Genomic DNA, 20,578 nt, shown 5'->3' on the forward strand with positions numbered 1-20,578 from the left:
TACATCCTACCTATGGAATAGCGCATGGAATTTGAGTCTCACATTGTTGTTAGCGACATCAAAGCTACAGGAATAGGCGACGCTCAGTAATGTTTCACCCTGTTTAGAAGCGCGATTCAAACCTTGCTATAATTCGAGTAGGTGACACATAGAACAGGTGAGTCTACACCTCGCTTTCTTTCAACCTGACCGGTGGACCCTCATATCCAAAATCACGCGGCGGTCCGAGCCAACACGACACACCCGCTAGCAAGATTGGCATCAGTATAAAGAGTGATATATTTCAGAGTCTTTGTCTCATAACTCGGGTCTCTGATTTCTCCATTCCCTCATCTCGACGTTCATGAGTCTGACAATCCCCATGGCTTCTACCGCAACTTGCACCGTCACTGCTTCTGACACCGAGTCCACAGAGTTCATTTTACCTGACTTCGTCAGCGATTGCCGCTACCCCATGCGACTAAACCCTCACTGTGATCAGGTATCTCGCGCTTCTGCACAATGGCTTTGTAGCGAAGCCCATCTAGTAGAGCCCGATGTTACCAAATATACTACGATATTGCGCCCAGGTTACTTCGCTTCATCTTGTTACCCTGATGCAGATGCTTTCCATCTCAAAGTCTGCGCGGACTTCCTGGGCTGGTCATTCAAAATGGATGACTGGCTCGAGATCGAAAGGTCACCCGATGTCAATGATGCATGGGGAGTACGCGACTGCTGCGTATCTGCGTACCGCGATCCCGTCAACTTCCAAACGGAAAGATATAGTGGAAAGATGTGCAAATCGTATGTCTATTCTATTTTTTCTCATCGCGCACACTTTCTAATTAGATCACGGTTTTAAGATACTTCGGTCGCTTTATGGAGACTGGCGGCCCTGGCTGCACAGAACGCTTTATTCATACAATGGACTTATGGTTTATCTCTGCGGCCAAGGAGGTGGAGAATCGCGTCAAGGGGCATATCAATGATGTTGAATCTTACATTGAATTGAGGCGCGACTTGAGCGGCTGCAAGGCTTGCTTTGCCCTTATCGAATTCGTCTGTCAGATTGATCTTCCTGACGAAGTAGTCTCGCATCCAGTCATCATGGCGCTGGAGGAGGCTACCAATGACTTCGTTTCTTGGTCAAACGTAATGCCTCATTCTGTCGTCGAAGTTGGGGCACTACTGATATCGCTGCTGACAGGATATTTTCTCCTATAACATGGAGCAATCTCACCATAGCACACATAATTTAGTTGTTGTGCTCATGATCAACCAAGGTCTCGACCTGCAAGGAGCTATTGACTACTGCGCCCAGCTATGCAATATCTCCCTGCAACGGTTCGAAGAAAACCGCGCTGTTCTCCCCTCGTGGGGAGAAGAAGTCGACAAAGATGTGGCTAAGTACGTCGAAGGACTGCAGAACTGGATTACCGGTCCGCTGCAGTGGTCTTTCGAGGCCGGACGCTATTTCGGGAAGGATGCGCATATCGTCAAGCAGAACCGAATTGTCAAGCTGCTTCCTAAGCGACCATTGTGAAATCCATGGCTATTGCTGTATGTAAGACCGTTTCACTTCTTGCCTGCGATGCACGATTCTCATTGCGATGACCACCATTACAGAAAGTTACGTCGTTGTCTATGTTTTGCTTTGTGTGGAGCTGCTTTTTGTTTCGCGGAACGCGCATCGTGTTTCTCCTTTTTTCCTACTCGAAACGTTTTTGACTTCTGCTTTTGCGTGTAATAGTACTAGTTTGCCTAGTCAGACCAGAATGGAAGGAAGAGTCTTGCTTTCTATATAAAATTGTACATATGTACCAATTGTTGTATGAGCCATGGAAACAGTATATATGCATGTACCTTCGGAGTACAACATTCATTTTAGGCGAATGTGCATGGGCTTGCAGGTGCTAGAGGCAGACTCGAACCACGAGAAAACCACAGTGTAAGAAGAATGACCTTCGTGAAGCAGGTAGAAGCTACTTACCACTCTAGTTAGCACGGTCCGTTAGTAATGTTTCACACAAACATGAGTTTGGAACTTCATCTGACACATATCTTGATCATTAAATATATTTATCTCTCTCGCTCCTGACACCATCATGTAGAAAATTCCAACGACGCCGCAGCTGGCTAGGACCTTCCAGATCCTAGCGAGTACCATAATTTTCTTCTTTCTGGTAGAGGTGAAGCGTGTGCATGATCAAGAGAACTCCGGTTACTATGTAATGCCTAGAATGGAAAAAAAAGGAAACTGGGCCGTCGGCCTCGCTTATATAAGCACAATTGTAGATTTCTCATTCGGAATGCTTCACTCAATCACTAAACTGTGGACGAGATCCTGCGCACACGGTGGTCGGTGGGGGTTCTTGTGTCTTTTCTAGTCTATCGCGCGACGCTGTAACCGCGACAACAGGTCATCGTTCTCTGGAAACACGGAGTCCTCCATCGCGGTGCTAGTCTTACTAGCAGTCTCATGGTATACAGGACTTCAGATGGTCGGACAATTCGCGTCCTTGACAATTATCGACTTGGGGTATCCCTCATAATGGCCAGGAGCCTAAAGAAATTTATCACGCTTGAACTACTCATGCGATGGGAGGTTGGCAGATGGCAGAACTCCAGCTTCTTGAACGCGCCGCGGGCCCAGGTGTCGTCGCGCTTCCGACGTGGTAAACGGTATCGTACCAATATCAATTCTCTTAGCGTGGGTATATCGCACTGGCAGCCTTCCACGCCTGCGGCCTGGCCCATGTCCCACTATTCTTGTAATCATGTACATTTTTTCCCAATTACCGGCGCCACAATACAACGATTCATATCAACATTCTGTTATGTCGGCACAGTCTCTTTCGGACACCTTGTATTAAGAAGGAACAGGTGTTGTCTCTCTAGTACACGGCCTGGCTAGGGGAGACCAGTCATGTAGTGAGCAGCAGGCCGTTCAAACAAATTTTCTTCCTTAATCTGTTCTGCAAATCTGGCGATGGGCCCTAGCGGAGACGTATGCGATGCCGGACTCTCTGTTGCACCACAGTGCCCATGTACTGAGGCAGTAGGTTCACATGGCATTGCTCCTATTCAATCGTTGTTGCTTAGTACGTCCTTTGAAGGCTATATGGATCTTGCATTCGTCGCACGTCCTATCGGTGCACATGAGCGCATACTTCTGGTATAAATGGACTGTCAGCCCCATCATTCATGCAATCAGGCAGAAACCTCCCTCATAGTCATGCGATCATTCTCCGCCTTTTTGTTTGCAGTCCTCATCGCGGCCAGCAGGTCTACATCATGGGCCTCGGTCACCATCCCATTGAGAAAGCTTGAGTTTACTGGGTCGTACCTTCAAGGTTCTCCACACGCTGATCGTGCCCGAGCAGCATCGTTCTTAGAGACAACCAGTGGCCCAGAGACCATCCCGGCTACAAGCATGGGATACCAGTACACCGTGAGGGTTGGTGTCGGCAGTCCCGCCACCTACTATGATTTACTTGTTGACACGGGGAGTTCTAACACATTTGTTGGGTCAGTGCTTTTGTAGAGAATTGCCCTTGCAACTTGAATGACTGATGATGACGCGTAGAACGGGAAAAAAATATGTCCGTACATCAACCAGTGTCCCCACTGGACAGAATGTCAGTCTCGAATATGAAACTGGCTTTTTCAGTGGTATCGAATGTTTGTCTTCCTCAGCACTTAGTCCCAGTACTTATATATAAACTGATATGACCTAACCGATCAGACAATGACACGGTGACTCTCGCACCTGGCTTCGCCATCAAGAATCAATCCATCGGCGATGCTCTGAATTCCTCAACTTTTGAAGGCGTCGACGGCCTAATTGGCCTTGGACCAGCTGATCTCACGGAGCATACACTGACTCCTGACACTGGCTTGATCCCAACCGTCATGGATAACGCTTTGAAGCAGGGTCTGATCAAAAATCAGATTTTTGGTATCTCATTCGCGCCGGCACCGAATCTTCCTGACACCAGTACGTGTTTATCTTATCTGACTTACATTTTAACCCATTTGGTCGATCGAACAGATGGAGTGATTACATATGGTGGCATTGATCCTGCTTGGGTGTGTACAATGCCATACTTCGCTATTTAAATTCCTGATATACCCGCCAGTACATCGGCGATATAACCTACACTCCAATCACCGAGACTAGCCGATCATCCTCCTTCTGGGGCATCAACGTAACTCAAGCAACATATGGCACACACACTGTTATTCCTCAGTCAACCGCCGGCATAGTCGATTCGGGCACAAATCGTGCGTATTATTTGACTCGATATCACTCGCATCACTCAACTGCACATCATCGCAGTGGTCTACCTTGCGGATGATTTCTTTTCCAGGTACTTAGAAGCCATTCCCGGAGCCTACGTCGACGTTAACAAAACTGGCCTCCTTGTCATCCCCCTTAACTCCATCGGAACCATGCAACCCCTTAACTTCACGATCAACGGTCGCGTGTTCACATTGGATACAGTTGCACAACTCCTCCCAATACGCGGGCACCTCAACCCTGGTGGTGCACGATACGGCGTCGTTAAAAAGGCCGGTGCTAACAGTGGGAGCGGCTTCGATTTCATCCTCGGTCTGAAGTTCATGGAGAGGTATTATGTTGTGTTCGACGCCGATAACAGCCGCGTTGGCTTTGCGTACACGTGAGTCAGCTCGACCTGGTGTTTAACTGAGAATGGAGGTTGATATTTTTGGACTAGTAATCACACCTTCACGAGATACACGCCTATTTCCGAGCGCGAACTACGTGTCACTGGGGAATAAGAAGTCCGATAGAATGGATAAATAGAGATGCGGACGATGCCATGGAGAGCTCTTAGCTCCAATGCGGTGGTTCGACGTACGTTTGATAGAATCTGATTTTCGACCTGCCAAAGATTTTGTGAGGATAAGGGAGGCACCTGTGGATGCCCAAACACGAGGAGCCATTTCCGACATCTAAACGGTTGAGTAGCAACATCGTTTCTATCATTCCCGTCCATCACAGATCACAGCCAGCCTCCCAGTTCAGGATCCACTCTCCATTCAAAAAACTTAGGTCACACCCGGCATGTCTGTGCGCCAACTGGGTCATCTCTGGAGCACGGTCTATTGAAGGGCCCCTCCTTAGCCACGACAACTGCGTAAAGGGAATATGTATCTGTTGTTTCCTATTCCTGCGTCCATTGTCGTTCGGTAAAGCAAACTTGTTCGCGTCTTTTGCCCTGCGATCGGGGCACCAAAACTGAGCGACCTTGTCATGTCAGTCAACCAGGCTATCAGAAGCTTCACCCGCCCAAGGTGACTAAGGGTAAAAAAAACATGCTCCAACCCCTATATCCCCGTCAATATCTGGAATGTCGGAAACCCTAACGGTGCCACCCTCCAAGAGGATATCAGCTTCAAGATCCAACCAAGCTATAACAACTTCTTCAAATCCTCGGTCACCGAAGAAACAGAAATGGACCCATCCGAGCTCTTCAAGAGCTCAAAAAAAACTTCCAAATGCAAGGAGAACAAGAACAAGGACGATGGTAAGCCTCTTCAGAACATACCACTTACAGTCAAACCGGAAACCAGGAGCGGTTAGTACCTTGTCGGGGTTTCCCATTCGTTCACATTAACGCATCCGAATAGATGCCACGGTCACTACAGCGCCGGTTTGGACTTTTGTTAGGCCTCCAAAGATCAAGTGTGCGATTGACAGCTATACAGCTGTCCCCACAGTCGATACCCTTCCTTGCACACCTTACACGCCTCGAGTCTGGGTAAATGTGAAGTACCTCGGCATAATGTATGCAAATAGAGTCTAACTGGATACTCTTCAGCGCTGTTGAAAGACGAAGGAGATTAATAGGTTCATCAGGGTGTAAACGCGGATGGGGATCTTTTGGTGGCTTTGGCTCGGCATCAACCTTCCGCTTCTTCGAAGTATGCGTGGAGCTTGCACCAGCTTTCTCCTGTCGAGCTTTCCACTCAGCGAGCTTCTTATTATGCGCCTCCTGAGCCTTTGGAAATCGTTTCTTGGCATTGTTATAGTCCTCAGTTGCTTCAGCGAGGTATATTTCCCAGACGATTGGAATCTTCCAGAAAGGCCATAAGATGTTGGCTTGAAAGTGAATGGAACTCACGACAATTGGCCAGACATATGCGGCTGCAAGTTTGTACTCGTCAGCCGACAGGGAACCACCTGCAGGCTCACCTACTCGAGAGGGCAGTTTCCCAGCCCAGAGAGGGACCTCGAACTAACTCTGTGGTGAGGTCATTGAGACACAGGTCAAGGAAGTACATACTGTCGCCAGGAACCTGTGTATAACATCTAGCTCTCGTGACTCGTGCCCTCCTGTCAGTGGATTTTCGTAGTGCTGAATTCTGAATCCATTGATTGTACCATAGAGTTTTCACGATCCCTAGAAATTGATTTGGATCCATCAGAACAACCCTAAATGATGTTAAAGACAAACCAAGAAATAGGTTGTGCATGGGGTCAATGATCATACAGTGCACAAGGTCAAAGTATGGAAGTCAGGCGAGTTCAGTCCATCGTGCACCATGCTTCTTGAAGAAATCATCACATCCTTTGTCTGTTTCTAAGGAACATTCTTTAAAACAATTCTGGCAGTGATCCTCACTCGTTCGAGGAGGAAACTCTGAAAAGAAGAAGAGGTTATAATAACCATTGGGATAGACAAGAAAGTTGTACTATTTTGAAGAGATTCATCTGAAAAAATTGACGCTTGATCAACATGGCATTTGTTGCATGGTGCCTCATTGTGACTGTGATCTGCAAAGCCATCCATTTTACACATAGCAGGGTGATCACAAACAACAGCTAGCAAGGCCACACGAACATGGCGACCTAGAAGGATGCTTTAGTGAAACGATGCTGAATGATAGACCAAGGCATACCTTGGGGAAATGCTGGTGTATAGTACACAACTCCATTATTGTACAAGTTCAAAAGATCATCGATAATCAGCTTCATGTAATTTTGGAGCTGTGATCCTGACGGTTCCATGGGTCCAGGAGTCATAAACCCCACAAGTAGGTTTTCAGTACAGTATCTGTCTCATTGTAGGAACCAAGTAGAGGTTGAAAATGGCTATTTAACACATACCTGAGTGCACGAGGAAGATTAGAAACACACATTGACATGACACCAGATGAGTGACTGGGAGCATAAACACTCGTCTTGCGAGTGAACCTGCAGACAATGCTGAGAAGTCTATGTTGAAAGCAGGAGATCACTCACCAATCAAGGCTAAGAGTTATTCTAAGGTGCAGCTCCTCAGACGTTGAGTCCCTGGAGAAAAAAGGGTTTCCCTCCTTGTCTTTGAGAGAGGACCAAATACACCCTTCAGAAATGTCATTTATCTTCCCAGGAACATGATCACATTGTTTCCAGGAATCACATGCCTTCTCAATTTCTGCACGTGCAAGAAAGTCGACTAGAAGTGACGAGGGTAGGTGTATGGGTGCAACACAGACCGGAGGTGGGCACTTTGGTCGGTGACCCGTTATCCATTGGAAGATGCTATCTGTGACAGGTCTAAATAGTTTGATCTTGCAATCTGGACATGATGAGTCGATAGGAATATCAGTAGAGAAAATCTGATGGCAGCTCTTGCAAACTGGGTGAATTATAAACTGATCGCCAAGATCAAGCCTGTGAATAACAGTATTAAGTGTCAATGGAAGATTTTGAGTGCTCAGAAGGAGAGCCAGAGTTGTGAAGATTGTGTTTAGACAGAAAAGGAGCAGTGCACAACCATGGAACGACAGCTGATGCTTTGTGTGCAGGAATGCAACAAGAGCAATGATGACCCGTGCCCACCATATCTCAGGACACCCTAGGTGAATATCACACAATGGTCGAGGAGGTGGGTACAATGTAGGGTGCTCTTGATTCACACCAGTGCCTTGATCATGGGGAATCTGAATGCCAGCAGGGGGCACTACTATATCACTTTCCTCATCTTCATTACCATCAAAGGCAGAGTTGTGTGCAAGGGGATCATTATGGATGTCATTGAAGTCTTTGGGATCATCATAAAGACCAAGATCACATTGCTCAGTCATTTTGCGAAGCAGAGATGCTGGTCTTGCATCACGAGCCGCAACGAAGGTAGACTTGGCATCAAGAGCTATAGTGGGCTGCATAGACATCGTTCTCCTGCGCATTTTTGGTGGAGACTGTATGAGTGGCTCAGGCAAAGGAAGTTGTCCATCATTTCACTGCATAGGTGATGGTGCTTGTTGAGAGAGGCCTGATGTCATGGCTGCAGGAGGAGGACGTGATGGAAGAATGACAGATGAGGTAGAGGGTATATGAGAATCTTGAGAGGCAGGCAGAATGCGAGAAGATGCAGTGCCGATAACCAATTCTGCAGGCACAGAGTCAGGCAAATGCGAGTCTTTGCTGGCATCTATGTCCATGGAAAAATCCTCTGTATTATCGCTGAGACAATCGTCAAAAATCGTTCACAACCAATCACTAGAAGTTCCAAACTTACTCAAATGACCAGAGATTTCTGGGAGGACTGCATGCTCAAGATGGTCCAGCGGTTCCTGGTGCTTGGCTAGTTGATGGTGTGTGGCCAGTCGAAGTGGAAGGCAATACATGGACTGCAGGAGTTGAGACTGGTGGCTGCGAGAGACTGCACCCACACTGGAGGATAGGCCCTCTAGTGGGAGCATGAGATCCCCCTCATGCTGATGTTCCACGTGCGTGCTGAGCCAACGTAGACTGGTTGATGGCTTGGTCATGCTGGTGCTGCTGAGAAGTTGTCATTGAGATGATCTGGCTGTTTGGATCCTTCAATATGCATGCCTCACATTTACAAAGCACCTCACGGCGATTAGATAGTGTACTTTTATTGGTAGACTAGGAAACAATCAGAACAATGTCTAAAACTTCATTATACAAGACTTACCTCATTTCTCACCATTGAGCATTCGGGAATATTAATAATATTGTAGTAAGAGTTCAAGTGAGGGACTTAGATGATTTTACAAGAAACCCTTGCCCATAAGTGCGGAATGGCCTCTCCGATGTCTGTCCTTATCAGTATGATACAGGTAGTCACACGGTGCAGCTATCTGGGCCGCTTTTGGATGGAACTGATCATATATTCCAAAGAGGAGCCAGGTATTTACATTATGAGAAGCTCGTGTAGTCAATGGATGTGAGTCAATAGGTGCTAGCGAAGTAGTCATAGAGAGACAAAGGAAAGTTCAAACCAATTGGTTCGAGGTTCTGACTAAGCCTGTCCATATATATCTCACCTGCCTAGTTGAACTTCATAGTATTTGTTCCGAACCACGTCAGAAGTCGTGTTTCTAGTCAGTACATCAGTATTCGTTCCTCATTGTTTTCTTTATCTCTTTTTGCCTTTCTTCACTTATTCCACTGTCCTTACGATGCCTCTCCAGATGGAAAACCCCAATCATGCAGTTGTTCCCAACTTTCAGTCACCCGAATATGAAGAAGCGCGAGCTCAACTCGTCAATGAAGCCATCAATGACCAGCAAGCAGCGACAATCCTAGCCAATCTCTGGTGTATTCAAAACCACATGGACAAACATCAATGGGCTGCTAGACTCGAAGGAGAAGCTCGAGAAGCAGAAGCTGAACATAGAGAAGCCACAGAAGAAGAAGCCCAATGCCAACTAGCTTTGAAAGCAGAACAAGAAGCAGCGATTCAAGAGAAGCACAAAAAGAATAAATCCAAGTACGCCCCAATCAAGAACATCGACGTCAACGTCCCTTCCAACCCCATCATCCTCCCATGTCAATACGCCATATGGAAGATGAAATCCGGCAAGTACTGTGAATTGTTCTACTTCACTAATAGCGGCCTAGAAGAAGCCTCCCGCTCCACCTTCACAGCTGATGAAGACACCCTCATCATGATGCCCACATCCGATGGTTTGCACAAATGGATTCCTGCCAGTGCAGCTAGAGACCCCAAAGCTCAGGTCATCAAAGACAAGAACCTCACATGGGAACAGTTCAATGAATCTGCTCCCCACATGATCACCCTCATGAAAAAGAATGACTGGCCAGATGACAGAGTCGACATGCACATTTCCTTCTGATTGGCGCTTCAGAACCACAGATGGCGACATGACTTCGACACTCACAAACAGCATGCGCTATTGCTATACCAAGCACAGCAGCATAGATGTTGGCATCTCGCCGCCGGTAGCTCCAACAGCTGGAGTCTCACAAAGATTAATCAGGACTTATTGCTTGAAGCATGCGAAACAATCTTCAACCAATTCAGAACTCAACAATTGTCTGTGCAGGTGCATTTAACCTTAAATACAACTACTATGAAATCACACTAAAACTTGAATTGTCTATTCATCATTCCCACACTTACCTTGTGCTCTGTGCAGCATCATGTCCAAACAACCCCATCTTACTGGTGGACATCATGTTCCACCACCCAAAAACAACCTGTGCTCTCGGACATCACGTTCCACATCACACTATGGCTATCGTTGCCATGGCCATCAGGCACCATACCTTCAGTCCCGCACCACAGTGGCAGCAGGGTCGAGCAGAATGCAGCAGCAGCAATCACGCTCTGCTAGCTCCCAGAAATGCTCCCCTCCCACTTCGCCAGAGGAAAAACCCTACAAGAAACCTAGGACTTTTTGAGACCCCAACACCCCCCTCCCTTGCTGTGCGATCTGTCTTGACCATAACTGCCATTGCACCATTGACTGCTCCGCATCCCTCACATGGGACAGCAAGCACAATACCATCTCTGAACGTATACACAAAGCCCTTTGGACTAAAGACGGCAAGCAGTTGTGTACCGCCTGGCAATGAGAGGAAGGCTGTGATAGCCACAGACATGACTCACGGCACATTTGTTCAGGGTGTGGTGCCATCACTCATGGAGCTCAGTGTTGCCCTAGAGGACAGAAAGCTTAATCCCATCACGCCTTACAAGGTAGAAGCATGGGACAGAGAGTTAAAGCATTTTTGACTCCTACCACACTTCGCTAAGATAACAGAAGGTCTCCGTTCAGGTTTTAAATTAAATTTTCCTACTATAATATCTATGCAGATTCCCCCCAATAAACAATCCATATCCATGTATAAAGAACAGTTCAACTCTAGCATACAAAAAGAACCCCAAAAGTCTCGTTATTGGCAAGCCAGGGAAATTCAGACTTATACAAAACTTTTCATTTCCACACTCCGTCGAGCCTTCTTTTCCCAACCCTTCTATCAACTCCTACGTTAATGCTAGTGACTTCCCCACTACCTGGGGCAAATTTTCGATAATCTATTTACTAATTTCAAGGCTCCCTCCAGGTTCAGAAGCTGCAACATGTGATGTAGCTGAAGCCTACCGAACCATCCCCTTGCACCCTTCTCAGTGGCCCTCCGCAGTAGTCCGAACTTCGGACATGGAGTTCTGCATAGACACCTTCACGGCCTTTGGCACCATGCCATCAGCAGGCACCTACGGCCATGTCGCCGATGCTGGCGCTGAAATATTTCGCCATTGAGGCATAGGACCCTTAGACAAATGGGTTGATGACCACATCTTCTTCAGGATCCAAAGAGAATACTTAAGAGAATTCAATCGAGAATGTGCTGAATGGCATAAGGACTTAGTTAAATGGGGCCTCCATCAAACTGGCAGCAGACTTTGGTACGGCGGCCGCATCTTCAATGATGGCACAGTAGAGGAATTCAGCGAGGATTGCTTGCAACCCTTAAGAGATCTCTCCAACGACTCTCCGAGGCATGAACATGACTGCCTCTTCAGCTTCAACCTCCAAGATATAGACGATGTCTCCTTCAACTTAGGCATCTTTTGGCAACTGGACAAAGACCAACCTTTTGCCCTGCTCACCATCTATATCAGTTTCTTATGGAACCTTCACCTCCGCATAGTATCCTTAAGGTTGAAAAATACCTATTAGTCATTCACGCATGGAGAAAGAAACCCATGCACACATTCCAGGAGGCTCTGCAACTCTACGGTAAACTGATGCACGCCTGCACAGCAGTCATAAGAGGTAGAGCTTACTTAACTAGTCTCGAATGCACCATCACCATTTGTTGTGAGAAACCTCACATGCCGCATCAACCCAACAGAGAAGTCGAAGCAGACTTGAATTGGTGGACTGACCTCCTTCAATCAGGCAATGTCTCTCGTCCCATCTACCCTCCTGCATGTTTCTCGATTCCTTTAGCATTCTCAGATGCCAGCTCAGGTATTGGCATAGGAATAGTAATAGGGAAATGCTGGCGCACCTGGAAACTCATACCAGGGTGCAAGACAGCTAACAATGCGAAGAGAGACATTGGTTGAGCAGAAGCGATCGGCTTCGAACTTCTGGTGCATACACTCGCCACTCTCCCTCACCTTGGCGACAACATCATCGTCTACAGTGACAACACTGGAGTCGTCAAGGGCTGGTGGAAGGGACGTCATCACAACAAAGCTATCAATGATGTCTTCAAACGAATTCATGACTTTGTTCACACTGTACCCAGACGTTTCGAGATCCACACAGAGTATGTCACTGGCGAATCAAACCCAGCTGATGATCCCTCCAGAGGGAAACTCGGACCAGAGCACCTTCTACTCCCTGAAGTCCAAATTCCCCATCAAATCAGAGACTTCATTGTTGACGCCACATATCCTATCACCCCCACAGAGTTCCACCTTTTCCGCAACGGGCAGTACACCCCTCCCGCCGCTAAGCTCATCAATCGCGCCCTTATCTGACAACAAGCCTATGAGTGAACAAAAGCCTCCCGCGCAGAAGAAGATCAAATCATTGTCAATGCTCTTGCAGATTAGTTCAAGCACTTCTCTTTCCCATTTCAATGCTCCACTACCATCCTTCCTCCAGCCCTCATCAAATGCATCTTCACCTCAACAATACAAACCTGCACTCACCCCTCTACCATCTCCCCTTTGACCTCACTGCCTAGCCCGCGAGAGACTCAGCAAGTGGACGCCTTCAGGAAACAACGCACGTCTTTCCCTGAGCAACACTTCAGACGTACCTGTCTCGGAAGAGCAGTTAGACTGTATCCTTGAGGTTATGGGTTCATCGTGGGCACAATCCACCAAAGAGACCTATGGAGTGGGTCTCTTAGTGTTCCACGTGTACTGTGATTCTTTAAAGATACCTGAAGACCAACACTGTCCAGTATCTCCCACCCTCCTTCTGGCTTTCCTCTCCAGCTGCGCTGGATCCTACTCAGGTAGCGCTCTTGCTAATTATACTGCCAGCTTGAAAGCCTGGCACCTCTTGCACGGTCATCCATGGATTGTTAATGCAAAAGAACTCAAAGCTATTATAGATGGAGCCATGGTGCTAGTGCCAGAATCTTCCAAATGTTCAAAGCGAGAACCTTTCACCATCCACATCCTTTCTATTATATGCTCCTCCATTAATCTCAGCGACCATCGTGACACCGCAATCTTCGCATGTATCACCACAACCTTCTATGCCATAGCGAGAGCCCATTCAGTCACATAGTCTGTATTATACAGGCAGCCAAGGTTGAACATATGCTGTTCCATACAGGCCAGCAGACATCGGCCGATCAAATACGTGTGCCCATGTTGAACATTCGGCTGGCTGGTTCATTGAGAGATAAATTCAACAACTGGGCTCATACATAGGGATACTCAATATTGACATGTCGGCCGGTGGCCAGACAACACAGGCAGTGGAGTGTGATATTGTCAGCTGGTCCCATGTAGCATATAGTAGCTGTGTGTACCAGTCAGCCAATGCCAATGCTGGGTATGAAGCCATCATGCAGGCCCATGCAGAATATATGTCCTGTGCATATCAGCTGGCTCATATGGAATACATTCCTTGTGCATATTGGTCGGCCAATGGTGGGTATGAGGCCATCAGATGGGCCGATGGAAATGAAAACCTGATGCTATCAGATGGGCCGATAGATAATAATGCCTGATGCAATCGGGTGGGCCAATGGAACTGATTCCATCAGATGGCCGATATAGACAAATACCTGATGCAATCAGGTGGGCCAATGGAAATGGATTCCTGATGCAATCAGGTCGGCCAATATAAAAGAATCCCTGATACAATTGGGTGGGCTGATGGAACTGATACCATCAAGTGGGCCGACATAAATGAATGCCTGATGCAATCCGGTGGGCTGATAGAACTAACACCATCAGGTGGGCTGATCTAAACGAATCCTTGATGCTATCGGATGGGCCAATGTGAATGAATCCTTGATGTTATCAAGTGGGCCAATAGAACTGATGCTATCAGGTGGGCCGATGTAAATAAATCCTTAATGCTATTGGATGGGCTGATATAAATGAATCCTTGATGCTATCAAGTGGGCTGATAGAACCAATGCTATCAGGTGGGCCGATGTAAACAAATTCCTGATCCTATCAAATGGGCCGATATAAAATAAATTCCCGATGTTCTCAATGGGGCCGATAGAAATCATGCTATCAGGTGGGCCGATGGAAATCAGTATCTGATCAAATCATGTGAGCCAATTGGGACGACCCTCTAATTCTATCAGATGGGCCAATGCAGAACGGGACTCCTATGCTGATCGGTTGGCATATATCAGTTCGGTCAGTCGGTCTCAAGGAAAGATGACTTTGGGGAATCAACACCATCAATTCAAATTGATCTGCAATCTTGTGATGAATCCATCCACAAAGATACATGTAACTGTAATATATTATTATGCTTGATCATGAGTCCATCTGGGCTAAAACTGAGACATCTCAATATACATCCATGTATGTCACATACTGTGGCCGAGGTGTCCCCATAAAGTTGTGAAGGCTATCATGCATGAACCATGTCCAAACTATGTGATCACCAGTAAATGTGATGCTATGCCTGACGATGTGTCCAAAGCAAGCAACCATTGCACCAGAGTTATAGCGCAACTGTATACCAAGGTTGGACAGGGTCATGAGCCCACCACAATAGTGGCTGACACTAGTCATGATGTCGAAGCCTTCTGGAGCAGATCTTGGATCTCGGTGAAGAGGGCATTGCCTGTTGCAAATCACAGCTGTGCAGTTGAACACCAAGGCCCAAAGTTGCATACAAGTATATATGTGATCAAGGCTGTTGTCTATGGCCCATCGAGCGAGTTTGATCTGCATGGTAACTGAGGCACAATACAATTCTGGATGCATCACCTGAAGAGCTGCCAAGGCAAGGAGTGCCGAGTGCTACATGGATGTCATGACCGTAGGACCACCTTCCCCCTTAAGTGTAGCCGACACCTCGGGAGCGAACACACCGGTCGGTGGAAAACTGTATGGCTGGAACAGTTGAGTAAACACAGACATCACATTGGAAAAAGCAGGCCTGACCTCTCAGCCTTGCTGGAACCAGCAAGGAGCTATGTTGATGCATCCTGGGGTCAATGGGCGCTGGTCGCTCTTATAGAAATTCCCAGGGAATGTGTGCCACTTAGTCTCTTCTCCACCGGTCATGCTGTTTTTCAAGAGATGACCCATGCTGATGGTTGCTTCTTCCATCTCGGCCTGTTGGGCCAATGTCGACGTCGATCAAATAGCGACAATATATGGGCTCACTTGAATCCATGGGCTAATGGCGTCTGGAAGGTACCATAAGACGATACGGCCACCGGAATCTAACAGCACTGTTGGCTTGTCCAGCAATTGATGAGAACCATGAGGAAATCTTTGAAGTAGAGTATCTTCATGTTTGTTTATCCTCCTGGTGGAGCGTTTGTTGAGGGCCTCATTGTACCGAATCATGTCAAGATCAAGCTGAACTGAGATGTGTTAGTACATGACCAACTGACTAGAGGAATGACCCACTTGGGTGTAAGTAGGTGTCAGCAAGAACTTGGGCCAACTGCCGACATGCAAGCATGGTCGGTACATCCAGTGCTACTGGAGGCAAGACTGACTTTTACTGGCCACTGACATGGCAAGCAAAAAGCTGGTGCACAAAGTCACCGGCAATGCATGTGGTATGCAATGCCCAGTCAGTTGGAATCGGAGTCATGATTGGGGGTAGAGCAACAGAGATGATTGATGATTGGCTCATATAGAAAGGACCAACATTCATTAAATAATATGTTAGACATGTCCGATATTTCTGGCAATATCGGTAATAGGACTGGAATCATTTAGTAATACTATGTACATTTCTGGTGATCAAAGTGAAATCAGCGATGACACCGCACAAGCCATGTAGAGTCACTCCTTGTTGGCAAATTGCCTGCGGGCATTTGAGAGCGCTTCCTCCAGCTCTGCAATTGGTGCATCAAGTTGTGACAGGGTGGACACAGCCGCAGCGGCAATTTGAGTCTTCTGCTCCAGCAAAAAAGCCATGGCTTCACTGAGATGTTGCAGGTGGGCTCTCACTGCCACAATTTGATTGAACAGGGCATTGCCCTCCACCTGATCGGTGACCGCAGGACCCAGCACAAGTATTGCTCCCATCGGCTGATGATTAGCATCAGTGCAAGTCCTGTATGAGAGAGAAATGACTGACCGGTTGTTCAAAGTGGTCTTGTGTCATCTCTATGACCTCATGCATGTTCAAGACCAGCAGCTCCAACCCCAAGCGGTCAAAGCAATCCTTCCAGCAATCATAGCAGTGGTTAGAAACCACTCAGTGGTTGGATCTAAGTTGAGGGTTATGTGGAGAGCAATGCTCAAAGAATTCATCATGCAATTGCTCGGCTGTGATGGTTCCAGTTTTAAATTGGGAAAATCTGCTGATGATGCCACGAAGGAGGTCAGGCATGGTTGGATGAATGTTCAGCACCAACAATATGTTGATATAGAGGAACACAAAACACTGATTTAGGCATCAGCCACAAGATCATAATGACCAACCAACTAATAAAGCACTTACATCTGCCTCTCACTGAAGGTGCTGGATGAAACTTGTTTTGTAAGCTGGTGTCCGAGGTATATGGTTCCGGTCGCATGCAAGCCAGATGGCGGCGAATCGAGAAGTAGCAAACTCTAATATGTTTGCAGCATCCCATGCAGTAAAGTCACTAAGTTCATAGGTATAGAGTGTAGAGGAGTTGGACATGATGTTTGTAGTTTTGATCAGTGCAGAAAAAACTTTTATGGGAATTGGCATTGTGCTACTGACTAATCCACTGTGGCACTTGCTGATGGCCAAATGAGGTTGTGGCTGCATGTGGACCCCTGTCACTCTACCACTGCCACCAGCCCTTTTGTTCTGTCAAAGCTGTCTTGTGTGTGCTGTGAGAGTCAGAGATAAATTCAAGCCTGGTGGGCAGCATAGCAGCTGTGCCCGACCATGTAGGTTGCATCGGCTTGCTGCATTCGGCCGACCCATTGTTGGGATTTGTGAATAAAAAATTCAACTGTCCAAATCATTTCCTAACCGATCAACAGCAGCTCCTCTGCCCAACAATCATGCAGGGCCAGCATTCTAAGCCAATGCACTCGGTAAACTATCACACATCAATTAGCACAACACAGGAACAGATAGGTCAGCGAAGTGCACACATTCATTCATCCAATCATTGTTTGCAGAATCCCCCTCCACATCAATGGACCAAAACCATGCTAACATGTTATTCCTTTGACCGTGTATATTTGGGTCTGCCACCACAGTAGTAGCCTTTAGGTCGGCCTTCTCCAACGGCTGGTACTTGGTCAATAAGTCATCGGCGCCAAGGTGAATGAGTTGCTTGTGGCATTTTGAGTATATTTGTGCATTCAGGTGAAGAACCTTGTCAACTGAGTGCACCCGGGCCTATGCCCTGGTTGACTGTGCTTGCGACTTTGCTGACCGAACCGTTGTGTGAAAGAGAATGGCCTTGTCTGCTAAGTTAACCCTGATGGCATGCAATGCATCATTTGCTTGGCCTTCTTTTAATGATATTTCTTGCAGGACCAGGTCCGCAACACCCCACTGGGCACACCTTTCTATGCCGATATTGGATGGCAATGGAATCACCATGGTCTCAGGATTGAACTCTACTGGTATATCATATCGGTCTTCATCATCTGGCCTATCAGGATCCTCGCATGATGACCCAATGGAGTTCAATTCTGCTGTATCCAACATCACCGTCATGCTGTCCAAATGGTCACAGCGGTGTAATTCATCGCCGAGAAATGTTACTACGACCCTGACAAATTCATCAAGTTGTCCTTGTAATCTGTCATGATGCCGGGCTACGGCCAACTTCTGTGTGTCTGTTGGCCGCTTTCCCAACTTCTTTACATCAATGAGGAGGGCTACTTGCGACTCCTCCAGTGTAGTTCCACAGGCCAGCCAAGTTGCAGCACCATGATGGATCTTGCCAGCAGGCCATTGTGCCTGGTGATTCAACAGGGGCAACTCTTGCTGTTTTCTGGTTGGTGCTTTGCCAAAGCATATCAGCGTATTGTACATAGATATTCCATTGCAATGGACATTTTTCAATCAAACTTCATATATGTCCATGGAGCTGGAATTATGGAGTCGGTCATCCTGAGCGGCAATGGCCTCTGCTTCCCATTTAACAAGGGTGTCATCCTCGGCGGTCTCGCTCAACCGGTCAAATGCATGTCGGCTGTCCTGGACTCCCTGCACAGCCTCCTTGAATTTTCTGCAAAGGAATTTGCCTAAATGCATTTGTATTTGTGAGCTCGGTACAATGATATTCCTCACTGATGCGTATCATCTTCATAAAATTGCAGTCAATCATTTGAAAGTCTAAACACTCCTTTCGGTAGGGGATGGACATCCCCCTTACCGACGGTGATATGATGTTCAAGGGCACCCACAGTGTCTCCATGATTTCACCATCAATCCTGGTGGCACTGCTTATGAAGTTGGATGCATACCGCACATAGCATTTGTCTTGATGGCCGCGGACATGCCAGAGCCCAATACCAGGAATAATGTCCATTCCCCATGGAAGGTCAAGATAAGGCGACTCCTCAATCCACTTCCTGAGATGCTTGTTGTATTGACAATTAATGTCATAGAATGTGAATGCCCGATCGATCCCATATGTATTGTACCCCAGAGCTTGACAAAGTGCATAATCCATGTTCATCTACCTTTGGCTGACAAACTAATCAGTTCAACCCGTCTAATTTGGCAGTTTGAACAGCAAACCTTTCCCCCTTCTGAAAGTACACCATTGAATGAGGAACAAAACACCCATGTCTCGCGTAAGCACACCCGCCTATCTCTGTTGCCTTCAGTTTGTGGTAGGAGGCATTTGCCTGGTTGACCACTCAGTGGTTGTTACATTCTGACCTTTGTACAATGTCCTGTGCCTGGGATAGATGCATTTTGTATCAGGCATCGCTGACCATGAAGCCCAAGCCATCAGTCAATGCCACCTCATCGGACAGATTGGTGGGATATAAATACTCAGCCTTGAAATTGCCATCCATAACCAAAGATCTGGAATACAGCCACACAGGGTCAGACTCATTTCTCTCCGACAAATTGAGGTTTACACCGGGCTGAGGACATGCAGGACAGAAGAGTGCAAGCTCCCCTGGCTTTGGCTTTGGCTTCTCATGACCAAACCCATGCCACTTGAGCTGCTTCACTTGTCTCCACTGCCTGCTGACCCTCATTAATTCTCTGTACTGGTTCTTTCAGCCATTGTAAGCAACACAATGCAGGGAGTCCATGTGACTCACTGGAACCAGATGAGGGAACATGCTGGAGGTGATTCACCTTAATTTACTGTAGTAGTTCATTGTCAATGTCCCACATTCCAGGTTATCCAGCAGGAAGTCGTCCAACACCGCAAATATGAATGCCGTCTTTGGCGAGGTGAAAGACGCAGGGAAGAGGCCAGTTTCTAATAGTTGCATGTCAGGGCTCATTGCATCAGTGCACTTACAGAATCTGATCATCAAGGAGAGGAGCCCAGAAGTATCTACCATAGTGGTCATCTGAGGATCGTTAATGAGGGGTATCCATGGGCCTTCAGTCAAATGGTCTCCTTCATCATCTGTATCACACCATTCATCGGTCAATCTGGGGCAAGGCTTACCTGCATGGCTAAGGTGGACTTCCAATCCGATCTTGGTCAATGATGTGTCCTCAAAGAATCCCCCAGTCCATTGACTGATCCAATGGAAAGGCATGCGGCTGTGAATCGTCAACAATGAGTGCAGAAGAGCGGTTCACTCATGCAGCCATGACATCTGTAGACTCCATCCTTTGGACAGACCAAGCACATCCTGTTTGAAGGTGGACCCTCTCACTGAAGTAACAAGTCCAAGTAGTCCTTAGTCTTGTACTGCCACTCATGCAGATAGTCATTTTGACTCTTGATATTTGGTATCAGTACATGGGACAAGGCAAGTGAATGGTGAACTTGCCATGGACTTGCGAAGACGAAAAGGCTCCAAGTTGCATTCGCCCAGGTCATAATGTTTATATTCGCCCTCCGCATGAAGTCCTCTGGTGGATTGCTGCTTGGTAGGCAATTTTTTGGGTGATGAATGAACCGATGTTGTTCTGCTGTAATGTCGAGCTTTGACAAATTGTCCTGTATCTCCTCTAGATGTTCTTTTGTCCTCCCATTGAACCA

At 47.1% G+C, this 20,578-nt stretch overlaps 9 protein-coding genes across 9 annotated transcripts; 5 read left to right on the forward strand and 4 right to left on the reverse strand.

The window, feature by feature from the left end:
- Positions 1–361: 361 nt before the first annotated feature.
- On the forward strand, positions 362–1,753 carry F5147DRAFT_763288 (isoprenoid synthase domain-containing protein; the record flags this gene model as incomplete). Its single annotated transcript, XM_041440630.1, has 4 exons — positions 362–786; positions 846–1,134; positions 1,190–1,546; positions 1,609–1,753. 3 exons carry the CDS (start codon positions 362–364, stop codon positions 1,523–1,525), a joined length of 1,050 nt encoding a protein of 349 aa, XP_041288822.1. The 3' UTR covers positions 1,526–1,546; positions 1,609–1,753.
- Positions 1,754–3,147: 1,394 nt separating this feature from the next.
- On the forward strand, positions 3,148–4,957 carry F5147DRAFT_714359 (acid protease). The gene is given in 10 exon segments (XM_041438464.1): positions 3,148–3,510; positions 3,569–3,663; positions 3,680–3,682; positions 3,731–3,979; positions 4,034–4,069; positions 4,090–4,091; positions 4,122–4,266; positions 4,322–4,664; positions 4,722–4,887; positions 4,939–4,957. 9 exon segments carry the CDS (start codon positions 3,164–3,166, stop codon positions 4,783–4,785), a joined length of 1,284 nt encoding a protein of 427 aa, XP_041288823.1. The 5' UTR covers positions 3,148–3,163; the 3' UTR covers positions 4,786–4,887; positions 4,939–4,957.
- Positions 4,958–9,420: 4,463 nt separating this feature from the next.
- Positions 9,421–10,098, forward strand: F5147DRAFT_656154 (uncharacterized protein; the record flags this gene model as incomplete). The annotated part of the gene is made up of 1 exon (XM_041434064.1): positions 9,421–10,098. One exon carries the CDS (start codon positions 9,421–9,423, stop codon positions 10,096–10,098), a length of 678 nt encoding a protein of 225 aa, XP_041288824.1.
- A 398-nt stretch (positions 10,099–10,496) lies between these two features.
- On the forward strand, positions 10,497–11,000 carry F5147DRAFT_777767 (uncharacterized protein; the record flags this gene model as incomplete). The annotated part of the gene is made up of 1 exon (XM_041442020.1): positions 10,497–11,000. The coding sequence occupies one exon, from the start codon at positions 10,497–10,499 to the stop codon at positions 10,998–11,000; it is 504 nt and encodes a 167-aa protein (XP_041288825.1).
- Positions 11,001–12,957: 1,957 nt separating this feature from the next.
- F5147DRAFT_583189 (uncharacterized protein) lies at positions 12,958–13,524 on the forward strand (the record flags this gene model as incomplete). The annotated part of the gene is made up of 1 exon (XM_041431701.1): positions 12,958–13,524. A coding segment is annotated over one exon (567 nt), but the record flags the coding sequence as incomplete, so codon positions are not given.
- Positions 13,525–14,774: 1,250 nt separating this feature from the next.
- Positions 14,775–15,197, reverse strand: F5147DRAFT_583286 (uncharacterized protein; the record flags this gene model as incomplete). Its single annotated transcript, XM_041431708.1, has 1 exon — positions 14,775–15,197. One exon carries the CDS (start codon positions 15,195–15,197, stop codon positions 14,775–14,777), a length of 423 nt encoding a protein of 140 aa, XP_041288827.1.
- A 183-nt stretch (positions 15,198–15,380) lies between these two features.
- Positions 15,381–15,906, reverse strand: F5147DRAFT_777769 (uncharacterized protein; the record flags this gene model as incomplete). Its single annotated transcript, XM_041442021.1, has 3 exons — positions 15,381–15,551; positions 15,603–15,805; positions 15,852–15,906. The coding sequence occupies 3 exons, from the start codon at positions 15,904–15,906 to the stop codon at positions 15,381–15,383; spliced, it is 429 nt and encodes a 142-aa protein (XP_041288828.1).
- Positions 15,907–16,235: 329 nt separating this feature from the next.
- Positions 16,236–16,578, reverse strand: F5147DRAFT_777770 (uncharacterized protein; the record flags this gene model as incomplete). The annotated part of the gene is made up of 2 exons (XM_041442022.1): positions 16,236–16,484; positions 16,534–16,578. The coding sequence occupies 2 exons, from the start codon at positions 16,576–16,578 to the stop codon at positions 16,236–16,238; spliced, it is 294 nt and encodes a 97-aa protein (XP_041288829.1).
- Positions 16,579–17,402: 824 nt separating this feature from the next.
- F5147DRAFT_656156 (uncharacterized protein) lies at positions 17,403–20,129 on the reverse strand (the record flags this gene model as incomplete). Its single annotated transcript, XM_041434065.1, has 11 exons — positions 17,403–17,476; positions 17,532–17,715; positions 17,824–18,378; positions 18,463–18,638; positions 18,685–18,697; positions 18,770–18,968; positions 19,138–19,247; positions 19,338–19,617; positions 19,677–19,698; positions 19,724–19,993; positions 20,036–20,129. The coding sequence occupies 11 exons, from the start codon at positions 20,127–20,129 to the stop codon at positions 17,403–17,405; spliced, it is 1,977 nt and encodes a 658-aa protein (XP_041288830.1).
- Between the last annotated feature and the right edge of the window lie 449 nt (positions 20,130–20,578).

Source organism: Suillus discolor (genome assembly GCF_016758755.1).
Source record: "Suillus discolor strain FC423 chromosome Unknown F5147scaffold_62, whole genome shotgun sequence".
Lineage (NCBI taxonomy): Eukaryota > Fungi > Basidiomycota > Agaricomycetes > Boletales > Suillaceae > Suillus > Suillus discolor.

What these genes read in the sequence shown, in the direction of transcription:
- F5147DRAFT_714359 (XM_041438464.1), top strand. Translation starts at nt 3,164, where the DNA reads ATGGACTGTCAGCCCCATCATTCATGCAATCAGGCAGAAACCTCCCTC. An exon ending in AGTTCTAACACATTTGTTGG is followed by an intron (nt 3,511 to 3,568) that starts GTCAGTGCTTTT and finishes GATGACGCGTAG; the next exon opens with AACGGGAAAAAAATATGTCC. An exon ending in CGCGTTGGCTTTGCGTACAC is followed by an intron (nt 4,665 to 4,721) that starts GTGAGTCAGCTC and finishes TTTTTGGACTAG; the next exon opens with TAATCACACCTTCACGAGAT.